The 25,696-nt window shown below is 35.1% G+C and overlaps 1 protein-coding gene across 7 annotated transcripts in view; it reads left to right on the top strand.

Annotated features, from left to right (window-relative positions):
• The window catches only part of TC2N (tandem C2 domains, nuclear), a 59,923-nt gene extending 34,767 nt beyond the window's left edge, over positions 1–25,156 (top strand). For all 7 annotated transcript variants that reach the window (XM_021004307.2, XM_021004306.2, XM_021004302.2 and 4 more), the window contains 9 exons: positions 2,463–2,630; positions 4,115–4,206; positions 5,608–5,683; positions 6,438–6,538; positions 7,458–7,574; positions 8,352–8,543; positions 11,511–11,625; positions 20,948–21,147; positions 23,205–25,156. In XM_021004307.2, coding sequence (XP_020859966.1) covers positions 2,463–2,630; positions 4,115–4,206; positions 5,608–5,683; positions 6,438–6,538; positions 7,458–7,574; positions 8,352–8,543; positions 11,511–11,625; positions 20,948–21,147; positions 23,205–23,315 — 1,172 coding nt within the window. In that variant the 3' untranslated portion in view covers positions 23,316–25,156. The remainder of the gene's footprint in view (positions 1–2,462; positions 2,631–4,114; positions 4,207–5,607; positions 5,684–6,437; positions 6,539–7,457; positions 7,575–8,351; positions 8,544–11,510; positions 11,626–20,947; positions 21,148–23,204) is intronic.
• The last annotated feature ends 540 nt before the right edge of the window (positions 25,157–25,696 follow it).

The following is a 25,696-nucleotide window of genomic DNA, read 5'->3' as shown; positions in this document are numbered from 1 at the left end:
CTTTCTGGCTGCTTGAAGTATTTTCTCTTTGACCTGGGAGCGCTGGAATTTGGCCATAATATTCGTGGGAGTTTTCATTATGGGATCTCTTTCAGGAGGTAAATGATGGGTTCTTTCAATTTCTATTTTACTCTCTGGATCTAAGATATCAGGGCAGTTTTCCTTGGAATATAATGTCTAGTATATTTCTTTGATCATGACTTTTAGGTAGTCCAGTAATTCTTAAATTATCTTTCCTTGATCTATTTTCCAGGTCAGTTTTTTTTCCAATTAGATATTTCACATTTTCTTCAATATTTTCATTCTTTTGACTTTTATTATTTTTGATGTCTCATGGAGTCATTAGCTTCTCTTTGGCCAATTTTAATTTTTAAGAATTTATTTTCTTCAGTGAGCTTTTGTACCTCTTTTTCTATTTGACTGATTCTGGGTTTTTTTTTGGGGGGGCAGTTGGGGTTAAGTGGCCCAGGGTCACACAGCTAGTAAGTGTCAAGAGTTTGGTCTAAGGCCAGATTTGAACTCAGGTCCTCCTGACTTCAGGGCCAGTGCTCTATCCACTGTGCCACCTAGCTGCCCCCCTGATTCTGTTTTTAAAGGAATTCTTTTCCTCAATGAATTTTTGTGCCTCTTTTTTTCTTTAGGTCAATTCTTTTTTTAGGATGTTATTTTCTTCAGTTTTTTTGTACCTCTTTTACTAAGCTGTTAATTCTCTTTTCAAATTTTTATTGCATCACTCTCATTTCTTTTTCCATTTTTTCCCTCTACCACTCTTTGCTCTTTCTTTAATTCTTCCAGGAATTGTTGGGCTTAGGTTCAATTAGCATTTTTCTTTGAGGCTCTTTTGGGTAGCTGTTTTCACATTATTTTCTTCTTCTGAGTTTGTCTTGGTCTTCCTCTGCCACTGTAGTAGCTTTTTATGTTGAAATTCTTTTTTTTTTTCTGTTTGCTTGTTTTTCCAGCCTATTTCTTGACTTTGAACTTTTTGTTAAAATTGGGCTCTGCTCATGTTGGAGTGGAGAGATGCTGTCCCAGGTTTCAGGCTTTTTGTGCTGCTGTTTTCAGGACTAGTTGTGGGTGTCTGTAAGTTTTCAGTGCTTCCAGGATGGTGTGATGCCAGGAGAGGTGTGGTCACTTCTCTCCTGATCTGTGCTCTCATCTTTGCCCAAGAAAGTCTCCTGGTGCTCTGCAATCACAAATGCTAGGGCTCCTTTTTGCCTTAGAACTGTGACCAGGGCCACAGCTTTCTTATGATCAACATCTGCTATTGCTCTCCAACCTGCCACTCCAAAATTTGACTTAAGGGACTGTGTTAAAATTGTTTGTATCAGAAAGTTAAGAGAGTTCGGCTGCGTTGCCTCTAATCTTCCATCTTGGCTCTGCCCTCTTCCAAACTATTTTCATTTTTTTTTCAGCCAGAGGAAAAGTTTATTAGTGATAAAACATATAGGCCAGGTGATGCCCGTAAGGACTGGCAGGCATGAGAAAGTCTCAGCCTTGCAGGCCTGAGATTCTCAGCCGGGTGACGCCCGTAAATACGAGTGGGCATGAGAGGTTCTCAGTCTTTTGAGCATGAGATTCTCAGCACCGAATGAGGGCCAGGGTAGATCTTATATACTTTAGGTGACCAGGGAAGGGTCTGGGAAAAGGGTCTGGGTGAGAATTCCCAGAGATTGGAATGTCTAAGAGATTGAACAGACAATGGGAATAGATAATGAAGGAACTGAAAGGTATCTGAATGAGATTAAAAGGTAGGCTAAGGCTTTCAAAGGGAGATGAAGGGCTGGGGCCTGTAGACAAAAGGGGAGCCAGATTCCCTTTGGGACAAGGGGTGAAGACCTCAGCTTGGGCCATGCCCTATCATTCCCCCCTCAAACAAATTTGACCCAAATTCTTTTGGGGAAAGGAACGAAGCTCTCGACTTCTGAAACTACTTCCAGCTGGCAAGGGGTTTAGAGCTGTCCCTGCCTCTCTGGGTCCTGTTTGAGGGGTCAAATGTGAAAAGTTCAGCAGGCTAGAATCCTCGGGTTGGTAACAGCCTGAGCAGTCATCTGAAAGTTGATGGCTCCAACCCTAGAAGAAAGGAATTTGGCAAGGATATTTTGTAAACATGGACCAAACAAACACAAAAATATGTCTCCTAATCTATTTTCAAGAGTAATTTTGATTAGATCTATTTTTTTTAACCAACCATATGGACTTTAGAACTTAACCCCCACATAAAATGCAACTTCCTGGTACTGTTCTATTGTTTTGTTCCTCTGGGGAAATGGAATATGCCTTCCCCAACTTCGATAAAAGTCAAATGTTCAAGCTTAAACTAGTCATGAGAAAATTCCTGAATTTGTCCTTTCTACCTCTCCATCTTTTTCCACTGTTGTTTTACCTAAAGTTGTGTTTCTGTAGAGTTAATGTTCAGTGGGGTGTGTCTATGTAGTTCATTTAATGGACATTGTGTTTTTCAGGTTCTGCCAGAGCCTCCTTTAGAGATCGAAAAACAGAACTTTGCAGCTCCCCCTTGGATGGATCTAACTATGACATATATAATCCAGTCTTCATGCATCAGCATGTATCACCTGACTTAACTAGGCGATTTCCTCCTAATGGTGAAGCTCTGAGGCTGTATGGGTCAGGTAGGAAGCAATGTTCTGTTGACTTTACATTCTTCCCCAGCATATACAGAAGCAAAGCTAAATCACAGTACAATGCAATAACATTCTTGTCATTGGAAATAAAGTTTTGTTTAGTAATTTAGTACTTGTAAGGCACACATGGAAGTGTGGAAAAGACTGATGACTTTGCAGCTAGAGGCCTTGGATTCTAGGGTTGGCTCTACTACTTCGTACTACTACTTGTGACTTTTGGCAAATCACTCAACTTCTTTGGAATTCAGTTTCTTCTTCTGTAAAAGGAAGGGAATTGGGCTAGATGATCTCCAAGGTACTTTCTAACATTAAATTCATGATTCTATGACATCCTTTATGGGTGATAAGTCATGTAATATGGGCAAACCTCAATTACATTTTAATTTTCCTTGAGAGAAAGAATCTTTTCTTTTAATATTACAGTATACTCATTTATAAATCCTCCTGTAGGAATGTTAATATTCTCTTTTTTCTCATGTAGGAAGAATGTTGCATAGCTTATAATAGTAGAAATGCCATCTGTTACATTTTGGTACTTTACAAACCTTTTGATTAGCATAAACAAAGGAAGTAGATATTATATAATGGATGGTGGAAATTGTCCATTTTGTTTTTTTGTAAAGGTGAATTTCTGTAAAAGTTAACCTTTGCTGCTTAATTTCTTAATCTGGTCTGTAATTACCTTATTTATAAAATTCTAACTTGCTTTCAAGGATATATCTGTAATCTAATTACAATAATTAACAGCAGACATGTAATACTTTAAGGTTTGCAAAATGCTTTATGCACATTATGGTGTTTTAATCTCCAAAAATCTAATAACATAAGCATTTACTCCTAAAAGACTTTGAGTCTGGAGAATTGAGTCCTGATTTAAAATCTTGCTTCTGATATGTACTAGTTGTGTGACCATGGCAAGTTATTTAACTTCATTGGACCTCAGTTTTGACATGCCATTGTCTTTTTTTGTAATTTGACATTGATTTTGGCCATTTTTCTCAATAGTCAGGGTTTTGTTCCCACATTGGTAACCAGTATTTTCCTATCTATTAATGTACAGTTGTTTTCATTTTTTGTGATATTATAATTTGCCATATAGAGCACCTTTTGATTCTCTCATGAAGAAAGTATTCACGTTATTCAGATGTGAGACTTCTGACTAATATTATAAGCCTTTGGTTTCTTATGTTTTGTGTAACTCCACCTGTGTGCACTGTGAAGTGATTGCTAAGGTTTATGTTAACTTGGTTGAGAGACTCTTATCTAGTTCTTCATGTTGTTTTTTACCTCTTTGTTCTCTGCAATAGCTAATTAAATTAAATTAAATAATCAAACTAAATCTAAGCTGATTTTTGATAAAAAACAACTTTTTCCAGAAGGTTGTATTTTTCTAACAAGATGCTAATATGGAAGCCCATTTTCCCTTCATGACATAATTAAAATTCCAATGCGTTTTTTATTTTTCTTTATAGTTTGTGACTTAAGGAGCCCAAAAACACCTGGGTCCCCTGGACTAAGCAAGTCTATGTTTGACCTTACAGGTTCATCACAGCGATTTATGCAAGTGAGTTGTTAAAATACATTTACTTTGTACTAGTGATTGATTTTTAGACTAAAGAATTCCAGGAATTTGTACAGTTTAGTAAACTGCAATGGGAACAATAAGTTGTGATGGAATCTCTCTTAGATTTATTTGCTTCAATGTAGGATGAATAAGCACTTGAAAGAATTAAGATACATCATTTCAAGAAGTTTTTGGGGCAGCTAGGTGGCACAGTGGATAGAGCACCAGCCCTGGAGTTAGGAGTACCTGAGTTCAAATCTGGCCTCAGGCACATCACACTCACTAGCTATGTGACTCTGGGCAAGTCACTTAACCCCAATTGCCTCACTAAAAAAAAAAAAAAAAGAAATTTTCAATTGACAACTGAAAATTTTCTTGTTTTTCTTGGATCTTGTATTTCTTATCTGGGGAAACTTAAACTTTGAGCTGAAATTACTTATCTAATTTACCTTTTCTCTTTGAATGTAACTGCAGATTAAAAAAAATCATTGAGTGCAAAGTATTTCCACTTGGTGCAAATTGAGACAGCAAGAAGAAATATTGCTCTTACATACTAAAAATTTGAATAATTTCAGTTTCCTTATTTTTGCATATACAGACAACTCTCTAACTGTAAATTTCAGAGAAGGTGTTGATCTACATTCATAAGGGAAATTAGTTACAGGAAGCTCCCAAAAAAGTCACAGGTCTAGTCCAAAATAAAAACCCACATGTCTGTTTGGAATAGAAAAACAGTTCACTGTCTTAGTTTAATTTTTTGAATGGCTAACTGAGTTTTTGGGTACTATAGTACTTGAGAAGAAGTTTTATTTTTCTCTACATTACTACATATAATTATTAATGGCTTTAGCATGTTTTATTTCTCCTTATAATAAAACTGAACTGAGCATGAAAGATATTTTTCCATTTGATAAAAATGGAAAACTCTTTTTGAGCACTAAATTTGGAGTCAGGAGAAATATAGGATAAATCACTTACTACTGTGACTGTGACTGTGAACAAGCTGCTTAACCTCTCTGAGTCTCATTTTCTTCATTATTAAAATAGGATAATAATATATTACTTACTACCTTACAGGGTTGCTATGATGATCACATGAAATCATGCATGCAAATGGGCTTTGTAAATCTTAAAGTCTTATGAAATGTCATCTATTAATAATAAGTTCAGTAGCAATGTAAATGGTATCATTTTAGGTAAAGGGGTTTAATTGCCATAATTGAATGATAACTTTGGTGGGGTGATTCTTTAGTATCTAAAAGTATAAAATTCAGACTGCTGACATCACAAATTAGTTTATTTGCAGAATGGAACTGGAAGCAGATGTTGTGTTTTAAGTGCGTCAGGATCTTTAGAATTTGATGAGAGGTTTTTTGAATAATGAAAAAATTTTCATTGTAGAGATATGATTCACTGTCCAGTGTACCAAGCAGTTCATCTTCAAGGAAGAATTCTCAGGGCAGTACTCGAAGCCTGGGTAAAGAATATAATTTTATTGCTTATATCACAGAGTCAATTTCAAATAGTAGTAATTAAAAACTACTTGTGGTATGGTGAGGATAGGGTGGGAAGGAAAGTTTTCTATGTCCATATAGCACTGGGAGTATCACCAAGGTGATAGGTGATCTTAGGAAACTTAGTTGGCTTGTAGAATCTGTTCTTCTGCCTTCGGTTCTGCAACGCCATCAAATGAATGTCTTTTTTGGTTATGTTAAGTTTTTAATGGAGGTTCCTGAACCATGCATTCCAGTGTCCTAAAATATTAATTTGGAAGTTCTTTTCTGGGCCTAATTTATATTCCCTCCACTGCATTTTTAAAATCTGTTTTAAGATTCTGCTTGTCTATTTCCTCAACTTTTTAGTTTCTTAAAAACAAATCTTTTGATAGGAATTTAGTTTTTTGAATGACAGCTTTTTTTCCCCCTTTTTAAACAACTGAAATATCAAGGGAATAGGACAAGGCAACAGACATTTATTAAGTGCTTGCTTTGTGATAGGTACCATATTAAGCAAAGGGGTAACAAAGGAAAGCAAGAGGAACAGGCATTTATGTTTATAAATACAAGAAAAAATATAGTGCCAGCCTTCCAGGACCTTGTGCTCAAATAGGGGAAGAACATGCACAGGATGTTGTGTTAAAGTGCTTAAAATCAAACTGGATAAAATCAGAGTTCATATAGACTGATCTTTTGGATGGCATTTCAAATGTCATTTGTTTCTTCTCACTTTAGATACAATCACATTATCGGGAGATGAAAGAGATTTTGGAAGACTGAACATAAAATTGTTCTATAATTCTTCAGTAGAACAGATTTGGATTACGATTCTACAGGTAATTCAGTATAGTTGGTTTCCTGCTTTGTTACAAAATGAATTCTGGGATACTACGAATTATCCCCTTATGGCTTTTTATTTTACAAACAACAGCACCATATGTCTGTTCATGGGAGTTAACTTTTTTGTAAGATGTTGCAAAAGTACTCAGTCAAATTTGTAGATTGTTTTCATTTCATCATGTTTATTTGCTGTTGTATATGGTTGATTTGTAGAAGCATTATGGTGTAGTACATAGACTGTTGAGTGAGCCTGGAGTCAGGAAGACCTGGGTTCAAATTTCACCTCTGACACTTATTAGCTCTGTGACACTTGAAATGTTATTTAATTACAGTTAACTACCTAGAATGTATCTACTCAGGCATGTAGCCAGATTGTGATCTGTGTTGGTGGAAGAAGGTCCTAAACTGTTAAAATTGCAGATTCCTTGTGTGTTTTTACTTTGGTTTTTATTTGTACCTCATCAAGACAACTGGGTAGTTAGATGGTGCAATGGATAAAGTGCTGGGCCTGGAATCAGAAAGACCTATCTATTTTCCCGAGTTCAAATTGGGCCTCAGACACTTACTAGTTGTGTGACCCTGAGCAAGTCACTTAACCCTGTTTGCCTCAGTTTCCTCATCTGTAAAATGAGGTGGAAAAGCAAATGGCAAACTACTCCAGTATTTTTGCCAAGAAAACCCCAAATGGGGTCACAGAGAGTTGGAAATAACTGAAAACATACAAAGGCAATTGGTATGTGCTCACTTCCTTATTGTTTGACGTTAGAAGAGTTAAGAGATTTCATCAGTTGGATTAATTTTGAAGTTCTGTTTTTCGTACAGTTTATACATATACAACATAGTTAAAGATGCTAAATATGAATTACATGTTTATGTTCTTAATGACTCCTAAAAACTCCATTTTGAATGTTTTAGTGCAGAGATTTGAGTTGGTCTTCCAGTTATGGAGAAAACCCTAGTATTTCTATAAAAGGAATATTAACTTTGCCCAAACCAGTACATTTCAGATCTTCAGCCAAAGAAGGATCCAGTGTAAGTGAAAAGTGTTTGTGTTTGAATTTCATTATTTAATTCTTCTTGTTTTCATCAGTCCTATCTGTAATGAGCTGTGAGAATAAGTGAAAGAATGATATGTGACCCCATAATAGTTAAATGCTATTCTGTGGCTCAGAATGTTAGATTTTAAATATCAAATATAAAGGTAATAAAACCATTTTAAAGAATTTCCAAGGCTCTGATTCTTATAATCTAGTCACTGCTCAGATTCCTTAAGAGTCTGGCTAATATGGCAGATCTTTAATAAATCTTGTAAAAAAAAGAATTTCCAAATTATTACTTTTTGCAACTTTTATTTGAAAGTGCTATGGAGATGTGAACGACTATTACATATGAGCAAGCCAGTAAAAAAGGTGACTTGTCATGCTTGTTTGACTATAAAAATTTGATATTCTGACTAACCACCCAAACTACAATGTGTAATTTGTAGTTTTTCTAACTATAAATCTCTTTTTCTTTAAATAGTAAAGTTACTGATGTTTCATTCAGTTGTTTTGAGGATGCAAGGTGGTTTAGTAGGGCCATTAGGCTGGGAGGTACAGCATCTACTTTCTAATTTTGGCTCTGTTACCTGGTAGTAGAATGATCTTAGCTTCTTTCAACCTCAGTTACCTCATTTTTATAAAATTTGTTTTTAACACATCCTATTTGTTAAGACTAAAATGACAGGCTATTTGTGATAGGTGTTTGTAATTGTAAAATGCTTTTCAAAAATAAAATGAGTATAATCGCTTTGGTTTTTACTTTTCCCAGGTTATTGAATTTATGGAGACTTTTGTATTTGCTATTAAACTCCAAAGCCTGAAAACTGTTAGGCTGGTATTTAAGATCCAAATCCAGACTCCTAGGAAGAAAACCATTGGAGAGTGCTCATTATCTCTCAGAGAGCTTAACATGCAGGAAAAGGATTACTGTTTGGATATAACACCTCCCTCAAAAATTTCAGTAAGTAATAGTGTTACATAACTTGGAAAAATATTTTCTACTTCATGGATTTGGGAGGAGGGAATAAGCTAATTATAGACTTACCCAGGATTTTAACCCACTCTTCCTGTTAAATAAGCTTAACTATTTAAGTATGAATGCTTTACAAAAAGCACCATTAAGTTTTTTTTAATTGTTTCATATTTTAGAAGAAAATAAATTTATATTATAGTAACAGACAGCAGCTGGTTGCTTAAGGAAAGCAAGAATCATAAATTCCAGTCCAAATCAGAGCTTGCTCAGTAGCTATCTTAAGTATGTTCTTCTAATTACCAGAAAATAGCATACCTGCCTGAAAAATTTGGTACAATATACTATTTCCCAGTCTGATAAATGATTGTTTTGAAGAGCTACTACTTGCTTTCATTAACTTGACAACCAGATGTTGGTTATAAACTTTTACTGATCCATAAGGATTTAATGCAAGAGTTACTGGGTAGACATATCATTGATACCTATGGGAGGTAAGTCTACCCAAGGTCAAAGCTTGGGCTATTTATTTAGCCTGCTTCTACCTGCCTCCAAAAAGAATTGAAGTGTCTTACAATTGAAACATAATACGAAGTAGGATAATTTGAGGTAATAGGCAGAACAGAAGCCATCCAAAGGAAGCAAGAGGAATAGATATTTGTGTACTGAATCAAGTTTTTAAGTTTCTTTGGGGTAAAGGCACTACTACCTTTCCCCTCCTTTCTGATTCTACAATGTACATAAACTCATTTTGGAGGCAGTTTTTTTCTTCCGTGGAATTAAGCCTAAACCTTTATTTCATTTATATATTTTATTTATTACCTGGGTCCTTTTCTAAAAAAACCCAAAAACTTATTCAATAGTTTTACAGAAGTCAGAGCCATGGTTCAAATGGATTATTCCTTTTTCATATTGCTTTAAAGGCTGAGACAACATAAATCGCAGGTTAATAAAGGTTTTCTTGGTGGGCTTAGTAGCTTGTAGTTTGGGTACTTTGCTTTTTGATGAGCTAATGGTAGTGATTAAAGAAAATTTGAGAAATCTATCTGTACTACTATAGTAATGAGTCAGCATGTTTGTTCAACTGTGACTCATAAATTTATATCTAAAAAGGAGTCAAAGTCAGTATCTTCTCTTATCTCTCCTCTGGGGCCAAGCTTGTTCTGTGTAATTTTGCAACATTCATACTTAATTATTTTTGGTCATTCTATCTGTTTGCATTGTTGTGGTCACTGTCTATATTATTTTCCTCACTTTGCTTACTTCATGTTGTGTCACTTCATGTATTTACTTGCTTCTCTATACTTGTCATGTTCATTATTTCTTATAGCAGAATAATATTCTATTCCATTTTATGTGCCACAGTTTCTTTTTAGCCATTACCCAAAGAACATCTGCTTATTTCCTGTTTTTCGCCACCACGACAAATGCTGCTGGGTGTGTTTTGATGTATATAGAGCCTTTCTTTTTGTTAGTGATCTCCTTATGGTATATGCCGGACAGTGGAGTCTTTGAGTCAAAATGTATGGACATTTTGGTCACCTTATTTACATAATTTTGAATTGTTATATTTTAATTCATTTTTCTTCAATTTTATGTTCAATGAATTGTTTTTCGCTTGGTAAATGCAGATTTCTTGTGACAAAGTGTGTGTATATATATATATATATACATATATACATATATACATATATGTATATATATATATATATATATTTTTTTTTTTCTTTTTGGATAGGCAATGGGGTTGTTATGTGTCTGAGACTGGATCTGAACTCAGGTCCTCCTGACTCCAGGGCCAGTGCTCTATCCACTGCTCCACCTAGCTGCCCCTTGACAGAGTACATTTTAAAACTTCAAAGTCATGCTTCAGGAAATATACATGGCCTCATAAGTTGAGTTTACTCATAACTTGTTTTGCCTTTTGAATGATATTTAGCAAGAGATAGGGGTTACCTTTTTCACTGACTTTATGTAGGTGTAGAGACTAGAAATGTATATTGTTCAACAGTGATATTTTAGTCAACTAGTGAATGTTGTACTCATACCAAAATTTTCATATTACCATCTTTTTATAGATCCAAGTAGTTATTTTCTCTTATAGTGTTTATATAACTTCACTATTTTTCACTGGAGGCATTTTTGAAGCCATATGAAAAGATGACTTGTACTATATTCAACTGCACAATGATATTAACTCTTCTGCTGCCTCTTAATTGTTTTGAAGAGCTCCATGTGTTAATAACTTTTTCTTCTTGCTGCTATTTTTTTCTGTGACTTTCCTTTTTCATTCATTACCACTCCCTGGTTTTCCACTACTGCCTTTTTCTCTTTATTGACTTGCCTACATTTTTATAAGAAATTTCTTATAAATAATAAGAATATTAATTTATTTATTTAATAATAAATAACTATAGTATAATTCTTATATTAGCAGTGTTTTAGCTTTTATAGTCTCTTAGTCATATAATCTATACATCGCCAAGGAGCTTCTTGAGTTTCCAATCTTGGCAGTAAACTTCTCTCCTTGATGTATTCTTTGGGGAAAAAAAATAGCTATTTGATTTTTCTAGGTGTTTGGATTCTGAACCCTGTAATTATGTTGTTTCTAGAAAAATCAACCTTTCAAAAACTTGTGCCCCCACCATTATATCCAAGTATACCTCTGATTGAATGAAGAACATTTTGTGTAACATTTAGGGATCAGAGTTCTTATTTTCAGAGAATAGCTTAAATTATCCCAATTACCCTTTGTCTCATTGATGTCAAAGGAGATATTAGTGGTGGGTGAGTATTTGTGTTTGTAGAATCCATGGAATTTAACTCCATAATTATCACAAGCAGCTTTGGTTTTGAAAACCTGTAGAACATGATGTTTTCTAGGTGTACATCTTTGAATTTTCAAGGTACACATATGCCTTGATCCTAACTATAACGTAACCCTGTTTTATCACACAGGTGTGTCATGCGGAACTTGAGGTGGGAACTTGTTTTCAAGCAGTCAATAGCAGGATTCAATTGCAAATTCTTGAGGCGCAACACCTTCCAAGCTCATCTACTCCTCTAACTTTGAGTAAGTTCAATAACAGTTGGTAAAAGAATATTAAAAAAAAACTACCAATAAGAGACTTTTCTCATTCCTAACATCTAGGGAAAAAAAGCTGTAGTCTTATGATTCTTTTTTTAACGCAAAGATTATGCCCTTAACTTTAATATTGGTAATTTAAAAACAATCAGTTTTAATATCTTGGTCATGGTTCTCTCAGGTTTTATTCTTCTTGACACTCCCCCCCCCCATAGTATTTGATACCATTTCTTTCTGGTCTTCAAGTACAGGTAATACAAAAGATGGATACCTTATATTTTTCACTTTTTCCGCAGGCTTATATCTTTAGCTGTCTGAAGAATATTAACTTTTTAAGTTTTAGCAATATTTTGAAACTCAAAGTATGCAAAACTGAGCCATTTTATCTCCCAACCAAATCCCCCCCAATATCCAAATTATTGAAAGAATTCTTACCACCCTCCCTATCTCCCTGTTTCAAAACTATGTAGTTGATCATGAGTCTTCCTGTCTCTTTATTTCCTATATCCAATCTTCACCAATTTCTTTCACCTTTCTTCATGATATCTCTTGGATTAATTATTTTTTTTCTGTTTCCACAGTTAATAATAGCTACTAGTTAGCATTTGTATAGCATTTTAGGGTTTGCAAAGAGCTTTACAGGTATCTCATTTTATCCTCACAACAACCTTGGGAGGTAGGTGCTATTATTATCCCCATTTTACAGATGAGGAAAGTGAGGCAGGCAGTGGTTAAGTGATTTGCCCAGGGCCACACAGCTAATAAGTGTCTGAGGCCAGATTGGAACTCAGGTCTTTCTTTTTGATTGCCAGTCCAACCCTCTCTTCCCTGTTACCTAGCTGCCTACTTAGTCAACAGTAACTCTAACTTAGTTCTTCATCCTTTCAGAATAATAACTTAAATTTATGCAACACTTTATAATTTACAAAATATTTTCCCATACTGTAGCACATTTGAGACTCAAAAGAACTTTAGTGAGATAGACAGGACAGGTAATATTATCATTTCCATTTCACAGATGAGGACAGATGTCTTACTTAAAGTCCAACAGTGGTTTCTAGTCTAGGACTATAGCTACAAAATCTGTAGTCTGTTAATTTATCTTTTAGTTCCCATCCTGTTCTGCATACAGCTGTTACAAGATGATTCCTCTTGATATAATTTTTATTATGTGGAAAAAATGACTTTTTGAAAAAATAATTTTAAATTCTCCAGCTAGACTTTGTCAACGGGCAATCACAATGTCATGAGACTTATGTGAAAACTAGGTTTATTTTTTTTAAAAAATTAATTAATTTACTTTTAGTTTTCAACAATCACTTCCATAAGCTTTTGAGTTTTAAATTTTCTCCCCCTCCCTCCCCACCTTTTTACCCAAAATGGTGTACAACCTGATATAGGCTCTACATATACATTCCTATTAAACATATTTTCACATTAGTTATGTTGTAAAGAAGAATTAGAATGAATTGGAGGAACCACAAGAAAGAAGAAACAAAACAAAACAGATGAAAAAAAAGAGCGAATAGTATGCTTCGATCTGCATTCAGACTCCATAGTTCTTTCTCTGGATATGGATAACACTTTCCATCATGAGACTTTTAGAGATGTCTTAGATCCTTGCATTGCTGAGAAGAGCCAAATCTATCAAAAAGTTAGTCGTCGCACAATGTGGCTGTTACTGTGTATAACATTCTCCTGGTTCTGCTTACTTCACTCAGCATCAGTTCATACAAGTCTTTCCAGGTTTTGAAAACTAGATTTATTACAGGAGAAATGAATATCTATGTAGAATCCAAAGAGTTCACAGTCTTTCCAGAAGTTTGTGTATTTATGATAGTACAACAAAAGGAGGAGGAGAAAACAGGAAAGGGTGTGGCATGGGAGGGGAAAGGTACAGTAAAGGTGGAAAAGGGGCAAAAACTCTTCTGAAGGAGAGGAGCAAAGGGATAGGAAAAGTCTCATTCTTTTTCCTTGGGAACAGCTAGACTGTGAAGATAGGAGGGTCTGCTTATCTGCAAAAGACCCTACCTGCACAGGCATTTTCCAAGCCTGGCACATACTGGTTGATACCTGGTTTGCCTCGCAAGGACACACAGGGAATCCAGGTTGGGGTACAAACAACAAATTATGTCAGCGGGGGTGGGGGGTTCATCCTTGACCCATGAACTGGGTCTAGTGTTTCTGGAAAATATGACAACCCAAAAAGAGAAGTTCAGGGGAACCATTAACAATCTTTAACAAATTCAAGGTTCTTCACTGAAGGCCATGTCTCATATATTATATCTTCACTAGTCTATCATTACAGGAAGTCCCTAATGCACAGATATGTTCTGCTGTAAATGTCTAAGTTTATTTCTAGAAGAGATCTAAGTTCCAGTGTTTTAAATCACGGTCAGTTTTCTGACCATGACTAAATTAAAATCTATTTAGTCAATAACACACATATAATAATATGTTTGCAATAAAAATAGTAGAAAGGAAGGTATAGTACTAGTCACTAAAAAACCCACAAAAGATATTAATCTTAAATAATAATGCTTAAAGAAAAGCAGTTTAGTTAGAAGAGAAAGTAGAGATTGTTCTAGAATTATGAAGATTTTGAAGGAGACTTAAGCACTTTAGGGTGTTAGATTTTAGTTAAAATTAACATAATAGATGAGTCAACTAGGTAACCCAGTGGAGAGCATTGGACCTGAAGGCAGGAAGACCTGAGTTCAAATCCCTTAACCTCTGTTTGCCTCAGTTTCTTCATCTGTAAAATTGAGATAATAGTGGTACCTACTTCCAGGATTGATGTGAGGATAAAATGAGATAGTATTTCTTTTAAAAAGTAAAAAAAAAATTGATTTCCTTTTCCTTGATTCAGATGGGTTGCTAGCCTTACTCTTATTCATTCTTATAATAGAAAGAGAACTGAGACTTGGAGTCAGAAGATGGAGATTTCTGCCCTGGTTTTGCTACCACATGTCTTTGGGCAGGTTGTTTAAACTTTTAAATGGGTGTGATAATCCTTGGACTGCCTTCTTTACAGGACTGTTTGTGGATCAAGTGAGATAAAGAATGTAAAAATATTCTTTAACCACAAAGTAAAAAATAAATAATCAGCTGTTTTATTGTTATTATGCTTTTTTAGCTATGATTACATCTTTCTGTGTGTATGTGTGTGAGGAAGAGTGTGTTGGCAGATGGGCTCACAAATGAAATGAATAGACAGGGGGAAAAAGATGTTTCTCCTCTAATTGCAAGGTTTTAGAAGAGAATAAGTTGCAGAACAATTGCTGTTCTTTATTGGTACAGGAAATTACCTTACTGGGAGTTTACTATGCCAATGGAATCATAGGTGTGGACAGAAAAGGCTAATTTTGGCTCTATGTAAGGGAAATCTTCCTGAAAATTAGAGCTGAGGTTGCAATTGGCTATCTCAGGATAGCCATCACTACAGGCGCAGCATGCTGGTAAATGTTTAATGACTAACTCTCTAAAAAAGGCATGACATTTTAAAATTTAATCTGCATTATTAACATTTTCTCCATCCCTTTTAAAGCTCAATCAACAGAAGAATAAATCAAGTCCTCATTTGTTGCATTTGCCAATTTGGGAGGTGTCAATGCTTACACTAAACATTTAACGATCAGCTCTTCCTAGGCGGTTTGAAATGGCATATTGGATGGGCTGTTAGACTTGGTCCCTTCCAGCTCTAAATCTAGGATTCCATCCTTTTCAGATATGATTTTGATTAGAAGAATCTTTCCAACTCTCAGGATTCTCCAATTCTGTGAAATCTCTTTTCTATATCAGGTCCTGTGTAGATGTATAGATATTCCCCACCTTATAATTGCTCCTCTTATTAAGTCATCTGTGAAGAAACCAGAGTCAACCTGATTGACCACCTGCCCTGTAGTTGCTGTCTTCGTCCTGCCTACCTTGAACAGCAACCCTCAGGACCAGACCTCCAGAGACTATGCCTCATCTTCTTGAGGAAGTATATCCACTCGATTTTTAAACTTTGTCCTGGGAGTGAGGTATTCTGATAGGTTGGTGGGTGAGTGAAAATTCAATTAAGTTGTTATATCCAGCTGGCCCTAGACCATGTTGCATATACCGTTTACCAGGAAGCCAGGTGTTTTTCCTGGGTAACTTGCCACTGAGTGTCTTCCCTCGCCTTCTTTTTTCTACCTCCTGGCCTGGGCACAGTATAAAATCAGTACCACTACTACAAGAGTTGGCATGATACTTGACTTCCCTTTGGCCTTACTCACAATCCCTGCGCTTCTAGAACAAAACCCCTTTCCAGGTGACTGTTTCCCTATATGTGTGATGTTCTATTAGAATGTAAATGTAAGAGCTATCTCACTTCTGTATTTGTGTCCTCTGTACCTATCACAGTGCCTGACACATCATAATAGTAGTAATAATAATCAACAACAACAACAATAATAATAATAGCTAATCTTTGTATTGTGCGTGCTAAGAGCCAGGCACTTTGTGAAGCTCTGTGCAATTATTATCTCACTTGATCTCTCACAACCTTGGGCAAGCTGAGGTTATGTGACTTTACCCAAGTTCACATAGCAGACAAACATCTGAGGCTGGATTTGAACTCAAGTCTTCCTCTCGTGTCTGATGATGCACTGGGCCAGAAGGAGGATAGAGCAGATTCCTTTTTTTCCCGCTATTATCACTTAACAACAATTCTTCTTTTTAAAGTTCACCCCATCTTGTCTATATCAGCTGGTCTAAGTCCTTGTTGCAGTAATTTGCCAGTATCTAGGGCCACTTTCTTTGCTTTCTTAAGGAGTTTATTCCTTATTTCTCAGTCTTCTTCTCTACCCCAACTACTGTGGTCAGAGTCATACTTCAATATGCATGTTGATTTTCTGTTAAAAATGCATTTTATTGATCTTTTGTTCTTTACACTAATTTCTCACTCTCCTGATTAACCTTCACTTGTAAAGAACAAATAGAAAAGCAAAAACTTGATGCAGAAACCTTGTCTGACTATATATATATATATATATATATATGTATATATATTACTCTGAATAATACCATACCCCTCTGCTGTGAGGAAGTAGCCGTTTTTTTTTTAATCTTTTTCCCAGAGCCTTCATGGTTTTCCCACTACTCAGATTTCAATTTCATTTTAGTGCTCTTTTCATTAGCACTGTTGTAGTCATCATTCTATTGGTTCTGCTTATTTCATTTTGCATTAATTCATACAACTCTTTCCATGTTTATTCCTCATGTTCTTGTTTTTTGAAAATTTACATTCATAGTTTTTAAAAGCTATTCCCTGTCAACAAGTTGGGATAATAATAGTTAAGTTACAGTTATTTACTACCACACAGGGTTCTGTTATTTGGTATATATTTGAACTTTATTTCTCTCTGGCTTTTTGGGTTATGTGCCAAGTTGACAGATTATTTGGTCAAAAGGAATGGATAATTTAGTCACTTTTGTTGCATGATTCCAAATTGAAATTCAGAATGATTGTCTTCCCATTGTCTCCTACAACATGGATGTTCTCATATATTTTCATATTTTTCAGTTTGCTTGGAATAAGGTGAAACTGCAGAGTTTTGGTTTATATTTCTTTTTACCATTAGTGATTTGGGGCATGATTTTGTATGCTCATCTATAGTTTGCAGTTCTTATTTTGAAAGCTTTTTATATCCATTGACCACTTACCTTTTGTAGAATGATGTTACATATTTTTGTCAATTCTTCTACATTTTGGATATTAGACTTTTATTGGTGATGTTCTTTGCAAATAAATTTCCCCACACTTACCATTTCTCTCTGAATTAGATATTCATTGATTTGATTTGTCCCAGACTTCATAATTGTACATAGGTAGAATTGTAAGTTTTATTTTTTATAATGCATTCTCTTCTTTTTTTGATTAAGAATTCTTCCCCAGCCCGAATAATGAAAAGGACTTTATCTTATTCTCTTCTAGTGTTTTTTTATTTTTTTTTGTCATGCTATAGACTTTTATATTAGGTTATTGCAGAATGTGGTGTTAGAGAATCTCTTTCTAGTTTGCTTAGCAGTTGTTAAAAGGTAATCCTTCCCTGGTAATTTATGTTCTTTGATTTAACAACAAGTAGACTACTGTCTTTGGTTCCTTATATATATATATTTTGCTTATTTATATAGTTCTGTTAATGTACTTTTCAATTTTTTAACCAGTTCCAAGTAATTTTGATGACAGCTGTTATGTTTAGGGTCTGATAATGCCATAGTCTCTTTATTTGGACTTTCTTGAATTACTCTTGAAAATTTAGATGCTTTAGTCTTCTAAATAAAATTTATCATGATATTGTGTAGTTTTAAAAGGCATCACATCAATAATTTAATTTCTGAATCAATTTTGGAAAGCATTGTAATTTTTATTGTATTGTCATAGCCCACCATGAGTAGTAAATATCTCTATAATTATTTATACTAGTTGTTTTTCCCTCAAACACTCTAGTCTTTCAGGTCATCAGTCTCCAGAAATCCAGTGATGTATAGCATCACTCCCCCTCCAAAAAACACAGGGATGATCTCATCTTAGATTTCATGTTTGTGCTACTGCCTCCATAATCCTGAATTCCAGAATTTCTCTTTCTGATTGTAACTTCCTGGTCCTCCATTTTTTTGCTCTTCAATCTATTCTTAAACTCCCTGTGATGTTCAGTCCTCCCATAACTCTCTGTTCTCCTAGTCCGTTGCTTGTATCATAGACTTACTTATCTCCCTTCACCATCTGGACTACAGTAAGCCAGTTCCGTGATCCTATTTTCTTGAATCCCTTCCCCCTTGTCTCCTCATCTTGCCAAACCACAACGCTTGATTACGCCTGCTATTTGTCTTGTCTGCTTCCACTTGCCTGTTGCTTCATGCTGTTGGAGGAAGTCACAAACCTTGCTGACTGTGATCTACCACAAATTTGTTATGTAATTGCACCTGGACTCTCACTGGATGCATAACAATCCCTTTATTATTTTTTTTCTTGCCCATCACAGCTGCTTCAAGCTCTTTTTTTCCCTGTCCCTTAAGCCCTCCCTTTTGCTTCTTAGCAGATGACCTCAACTCCTACTTTTACTGAGAAAATAGAGGCCATCTGTTGGGAGCTCCCTTTTTTTCCCCTTTAAATCATATCTCAATGTCCCTTTAACTATTTTGTTTTGTTGTCTCATCTTTTACTCTATTATCTGAGTAAGAAGTGACCTTTCTTATCTGAGGACTTCTACCTGAGCCCTTGATGCTCTCTTCTCTAGAAACTTTCCCCTTCTGGTATTCTGTTTCTTTTTAAGCACCTTATCTACTGCCTTCAGTTTCCTTCCCTTCCATGCTCCTTATGTACATGCCCAAATCTCCCTTTAATCCTTTACTTGGCTGCCATTCTCATATCTCATTTCTATAGCCAAATGCCTCGAAGATACTGCCTAGCCTGCTTGCTTCTTCCTCTTTCTGACCACCTATTCACTTGTCCAGTCATTTCAGTTGTGTCTCTTTGTGACTCCATTTTGGGGTTTTCTTGGCAGAGATACTGGAGTAGTTTGCCATTTTCTGCTCATTTTGTAGGTGAGGAAACTGAGGGAAACAGGATTAAGTGACTTGTCCAGGGTCATACAGCTAGTAAGTATCTGAGGCCAGATTTGAACTCAGGAAGAGGAGTCTTCTTGACTTCAGGCCCAGCACTCTATCCACTGTACTAACTTACTTCTTAAACCCTGGGAAAATTCCAACACTACCAGTTGACTGACACGGTTTTATTTTTTTTTTACAACATTCCCAATGATCTTTTTTAAAGTAAATTTTTATTGATTTTTTTCATTCTTGTCATTCTTACATTTCCTAGGTTTCCCCTTATATCCCTCCACCTCTCCACTTCCAGATATCTGTCCCTTAAAATGGAATTTAAAAAAACCAGGAATAAGAGAAGGAAAAAAAATAGACAAATTAACAATATACCCAAACCCCCAAACATTATATGTAGTTTGACATCTTTGGAGACATTTTCCCCTCTGCCATCCCCCATCATTTCCCAAAATCGAGTGGTGAGGGGAGATGACTTCTCATGTCATTCTCTCCTGCTTGGATTTTTGTGACTCTGTTCTAACCTGGTTCTCACATCTGCCTGACTCCTTCTTAGTCTCCTTTGCTGGCTCATTGCCCATACTCTTTTCCCTCTTATTTCCTTCTTTTTCCCCTCCTCCAATATATGTCCTAATCCTCCGTTACATTATAAGGTTCTGGAAGGCAGGGATAGAGTCTAATTTATTTTATTTCATTTCATTTTTTTTAATTCAGAACTCCTTATGCAGTGCCTTGAGCATGTTTGTTGAATTAAATATTTTATAATTGTGGAAAAATTTACTCATGAATCCATTTAGTCCTGGCATATTTTTGTGAGACATTTGTTGCTGACTTGCCTGATATCTCTCTCTGAGATTCTTCTGTTCACCACTTACTTCATCAGTTCTGGTATTTTATATTGTTATAGATGTTTCTCCATTTATTTTGGGCAGCTAGTTAGTACAGTAGATAAAGCACTGGCACTGGATGACCTGAGTTCAAATCTAACCTCAGACACTTAACTACTTGTTTGACCATGGACAAGCCACTTAACCCTGTTTGTCTCAGTTTCCTCATTTGTAAAATGAGCTGGAAAAGGAAATGGCAAACCATTCCAGTGTCTTTGTCAAGAAAGCCCCAAATGGAGTCATGAAGAGTCAGACACAGCTAAAATGACCAAACAACAGGAGCAACCACCACGTACATTGTTATTTTTATTGGCAAAAAATTGTTCTTTGCCATAATTCTATTCATACTACATGGAATTTTGAGTTAATGTCAAAAACATACTATCTGATAATTTTCTTGATTTCATCATTAGCTACCATTTCTTATTATTTTAGTAATTTGAGTTTCTTAAAAATTTAGATATGGTGATAGCTTATCAATTTTGATGGTCTTCCCCCTTCCCCCTAAGAAAAGTTCTAAGGTTTTAATTTATAATCATTTCATATGAGAAGACCATGTAATGGTATAGAAAGAATATTGGACCCAGAAGTTAGGAGATCCAGGTTCAAATTTCATGTCTGACAATAGTTGTTTGACCACAGATGAGTCACTTAATGTTAAGGAAACTGAAGTTTTTCAGGTATGAAGTGAGGGCAATAATGTACAGACTCCTTATCTTATATATAGTATTTTGATAAGGAAATGTTTACAGTTACTTAAAGTACATTGGCCTGTAATTTCTCTACTTTAAAAACAAAGCAAAACAACCTTTTCTCAATTTTTTATTTTCCAGATTTCTTTGTGAAGGTGGCAATGTTTAGTTCAGGAGATTTAATTTACAAGAAGAAGACTCGTCTACTAAAATCCACCAATGGAAGAGTAAAGTGGGGAGAAACAATGATTTTTCCATTTACACAGAATGAGAAAGAAATTAATTTTCTCATTAAGCTTTATAGTCGGAGCTCAGTAAGAAGAAAACACTTTGTGGGACAGGTTAGTTTTGATTTTTATTTAACTTTTTGAGATTCTATCCCTTTGTCATCTGGCTACATTTCATTGCATTTCAGCCACAGTTCATTAGCATAGGAAAGACTAACGGGAAACCCTTAACTATGAGCACCTAGGTGGGGCAGTAGCTAGAGAGCTGGGCCTGGAGTCTGGAAGACTCATATATCCCAGTTCAAATATGGCCTTCAACATTTACTAGCTGTGTGAGTTAGGCCATGTTTGCCTTAGTTTCCTCATCTGTAAAATGGGGATAATAATAGCAGCCCCTATCTTCTAGAATTGTTGCAGGGATCAATTAAGATGATATTTGCAGGCACATGATAGGTACTATATAAATGTTAGCTATTATTATTATCAGCATAGGGTCCTGTGTAGTGAAAATCTAGCAGTTCAGATTAAGACTACAAAAAACAAATCACTGATTATTCCTAGCTAAAAGTCAGTTCTTCTGAGAGACTTGCCTACTATGTATGTTTTTTACATTAAATATCAGTACATTTGGTGGAAAGTCAGTCAGGATTTCTATTGAAATAGGAAAGATTTTTTTTTCCAGTTTTGTGATCAATAAGCTAGCATTTTGTACCAGGAACTATACTAAGTACTGGGCTACAAAGAGAGATAAAAGACAGTCCCTCCTTCCAGGGATCTCACAGTCTAAATTAGGATGAGACAATATGCAAAAAACTATGTGCAAACAAGGTAGAGGATCACCTGGAGCCGATCAAAAGTGAGAAGACACTGAAATTAGTACCATTATAGATCTGAATGTTATAGAAGAGGCAGGATCAGACTGTGGTCCTGATGACAAACCCTCATGGGAGAGGGAAAATGTGTCTGAGTGAACTCTCATTTAGATTTGTTAGCAAACATTTGGTTCTTTTCCAAATCATATTTTATGATTAATCTGGGTCTGTTTACATATGAGTAAATAAATTGTTAGATTGTAAATAAATTGATAGCTTGAAAAAAAAGTTGTTGAACTTTTGCCAGTACAGGAAATAATGTTTAGATAAAGTATGTCTTTATCTATTTTATAACTTTCTATCATGATGGTTTAAATGATACTATTCAGGCACTGTTTAAAAATATTCAGTAAGTTTTATCGTAAAGCCTAAGATCTGCTTAAGTCTTGTGATTCTTCACAAAATTGTCTTCCTTTTCTCTATTTTATAGGGGACTGGTAACAGTTATTCTATGCACCTTTATGCTAATCATAAATTTTTCCATAGCTTTTTGTAGTAACAGAAAAAGGTACCAAAGTTTTAAAAGGTATACTTCTAATTTAAATTTTTCATTTTTTACCAGAATATCAAAATCTGGTACTTTAATTTTATTGTTTCTAGTGCTATATATTATTCTCAAAACACAAAATTTCACCAAGACTTGGTGTTAACTCTATATTTTAGAGTATATAGTCCTCAGCTCATAATTTGTTTTTGTTGATGATATTTTAACCCATGTTTCCATTGCTGCAAGGAGCCATGCAACCCAGAAATATTTTAGGTAAAGAAAAAAGTAGTATGGCGCTGGGACATTGGAGAATTATAAAATCACAAAATGTTAGAAAAAAATACTTTAGATACAATCTAGTCCAACTCCATTTTTTTTCATTATTGTGTAAATTAATACCTAGAAAGTTGGAATAATTTCTGCATCATTAGATAGTAGCATCTTTTGAACTCAAGTCCCCTGAATGCCAGGTAAATGCTCTTTCAATCACACCATGGTTAACTTTAAATTGGTTGTGTTCTCTTTTGTTCTGGACTCTTCTGGAGCCATATAGAATGTCTGCCACCATCTTTATGTCCTATCTTCCAAATTCTTGCACCTAGAATACTCAGGATCTTCTCTAGACTAAACATACCCAGATATTTTATCAATTTTTCAAAATCCCAAATAGTATCAGGAGCTATTAAGATATGCTTAATTGACAATATGTAAATCAAAATGAACAACTCAGTCTTTCTTAAGAATTCTTGACATTAGGTATAGCAGTTAGCTTTCTCACTGATTAATTGGTTTCATCATTAACTCTTTTACAGATTTGGATAAGTGAGGAGAGTAACTGTGTTGAAGCTGTGAACCAATGGAAAGAAACAATTGCAAATCCAGAAAAGGTTGTTATCAAATGGCACAAATTACATCCATCTTGAAGATCTTAGCAATGTTTGCTAGAGGACTTTAGAATTCTTGTAGAAAATATTTGTGATTTCAAAAATTTAAAATCATTTTTTGAAAAGGAAAATCATTGCTTTTCATGGTACTCTTCATGTGGTTAAACCTAAAAATAATGATTGTTACCAGAGAAGGAAAGATCTGTACAAAATATGTCTGATCTATGGGAAAACAGGAAAATGAAAGGTAGGTATTAGTAAGGCAGTATAATCAACTTCAAATTAGATGAGAACACCAAATATAGATCTTGCTATTCTGTGTTTGCCATTTTCCTAAAGCTCTATTTTCAAAACTTCATATGCTAAAATCCAGTCTCGGATGAAACTAGTATGAGATTGGAAGACTTTTGCTGCCAAATACTTCAGTCATCATAATCGCTGACTATGTCTCTGTTTTGTGGAATATCTTCATATACATACTTTGTCCCAAAAGGCCAAATAGGTTTAATGAAATACTTTCCCCTGACTTTTTCAGTTTTGTGTATTTGAAGAAAATTTGACTCATATTTTGTAATCTCTTTATTCATAATGCATGACATTGCCACTTTGTAAGAGCTATGTGATCTCCAAAAGCTAATGAGCCTTTACCCCCTGAAATAAGAACTTGAGTAAATGAAATTAATCCTCAGAAGATTGAAATTTAATTGAAAACCTAGAATCCATGGATTTTAAGGTGCTTCCCACTTTGGACAAATGTATGTGCTTTCATCCTTCAGGTATTTTACTGCTCATTTTGTATTAAGTTAAAATGAAATCAGCATCCATGTGGCCAATCCTAATTAAAAGAATGAAGTGAGGATAAGTGGAAAACTCAGCGTTTGACATAAATCATTTCCATGTTTTTTTTTTAAACATGAATCATTTTTCCTGTGAGTTGGAATATTTGCCTGTGTTTCTGTACAGGCAGGCATAGTTATACAAAGCTGTAAGTAAATATTTGTTGTTGGAACTTGTTTTCAAGTGTTCATTAGAACTCATTTTATAAGAAATTTCATGTTAGTTTGGACATACAAGTTGCTGGCAGAGAGAGATAGAAAATTCTGCTTGGTTACAAAAGCATCTTGAACATGAAGATCTTGGGGAAATCTCCTCCCCCCAAAAAAACCCTCGTGGTTTTGCTTATTGCTAGTGTAGACCAAGTGCTCTGCAGTCACTTTGGTTTGTTCTCCTGACAGCTGGTGATTATTTTAGATAGTATGTGCATTCTGCCACAACTCAGCCACATACTTCCCTTTTCATTCCATGTATCATTTATGTATTTACAGCTCATTAATATTCTTACAAACCCACTTATTACAATACACATTTCCCATTTCAGCACTGGTTTTCACTGTCTTTTCCTTTTTCCTAAAAATTTATTATATTCCCTTCACTCCCCTTGTCTTTTGCTTCTGCACCTTATGCTTTGCAGTATTCACTGCATTAGGGATGGTGGTGGGAGGAATTCCCTGATGTCATGAATGCTAAGCAATTCTTTTTTTTTTTTATTTTGGGGAAGATGATCCTAGAAAAGACAATGTTTGCTTTGACCTTTTAAGAAGAGATGTCATGTTTGTTACTGTTGCATATTTTTTTTTCAGAAATTAGAGTTATATTAGTGCGTGCTATAGAAGTATTCAAATAGATAAATTTGAAGAAAATTATTTTAGCAGTTTTGCATCATCTGTTAATGCTAATTATTAGTATTTTTTTGCATTTGTTGGTGAATTTCAGTCAGATCTTTATTTAATGTCTTTGCTCTTGTGTTTGTTATCCCCAGTGCTCAGCAAAATGTTTGGCATATAGTAAAGCACTTAATAAATGCCTTTTCATTCTTTTCATATGTGGAATTATGGAAAGTTCATATTGAGAAGAACAAAAGAGAACTAGAACCTCATAGTATTGATGTGACTTATTCATAGTTGGATTTGGGTTGAGTGGGAGAACCAGACTACATGGTCCCCACCTATATCTCCCTATGTGTGTGTGCCGTAGATATTATCCAAGGTACCTGGAAAATAAACATTTTGTTACCCCCATGGCTAATTCAGTTAAATTTGACAGTATTAAGCATACAAAATATTCAATTCACTGTGTTAGGTTCTATGGCTAAAAAATAAAAAAAAATGAAGTAGCCCCTACTATCAAAGAATTTGTATTCTGCTAGGGAAGATCCAACATGTATATATATACAATATTGAATGTGATGGAGGTAAATGAGAAATCCAGATAAAGTGCTTTAAAAAAATTATGGAGGCAAAGACTGTTTGAGCTGGAGGGATTGGGGTAGGTTTTATGGAAGAGACAGACATAGGCTGCAGAAAGAAAAGGGTTCCAAAAGGGGAGATGAGGCAGGAGTACATTATAGGTATGGAAGTCTT

This window comes from Phascolarctos cinereus, unplaced genomic scaffold, assembly GCF_003287225.1.
Source record: "Phascolarctos cinereus isolate Bilbo 61053 unplaced genomic scaffold, phaCin_HiC Scaffold_3;HRSCAF=262, whole genome shotgun sequence".
NCBI lineage: Eukaryota > Metazoa > Chordata > Mammalia > Diprotodontia > Phascolarctidae > Phascolarctos > Phascolarctos cinereus.
The sequence above is the reverse complement of the archived record's forward strand: the minus strand, read 5'-3'. Positions and strand labels throughout refer to the sequence as shown.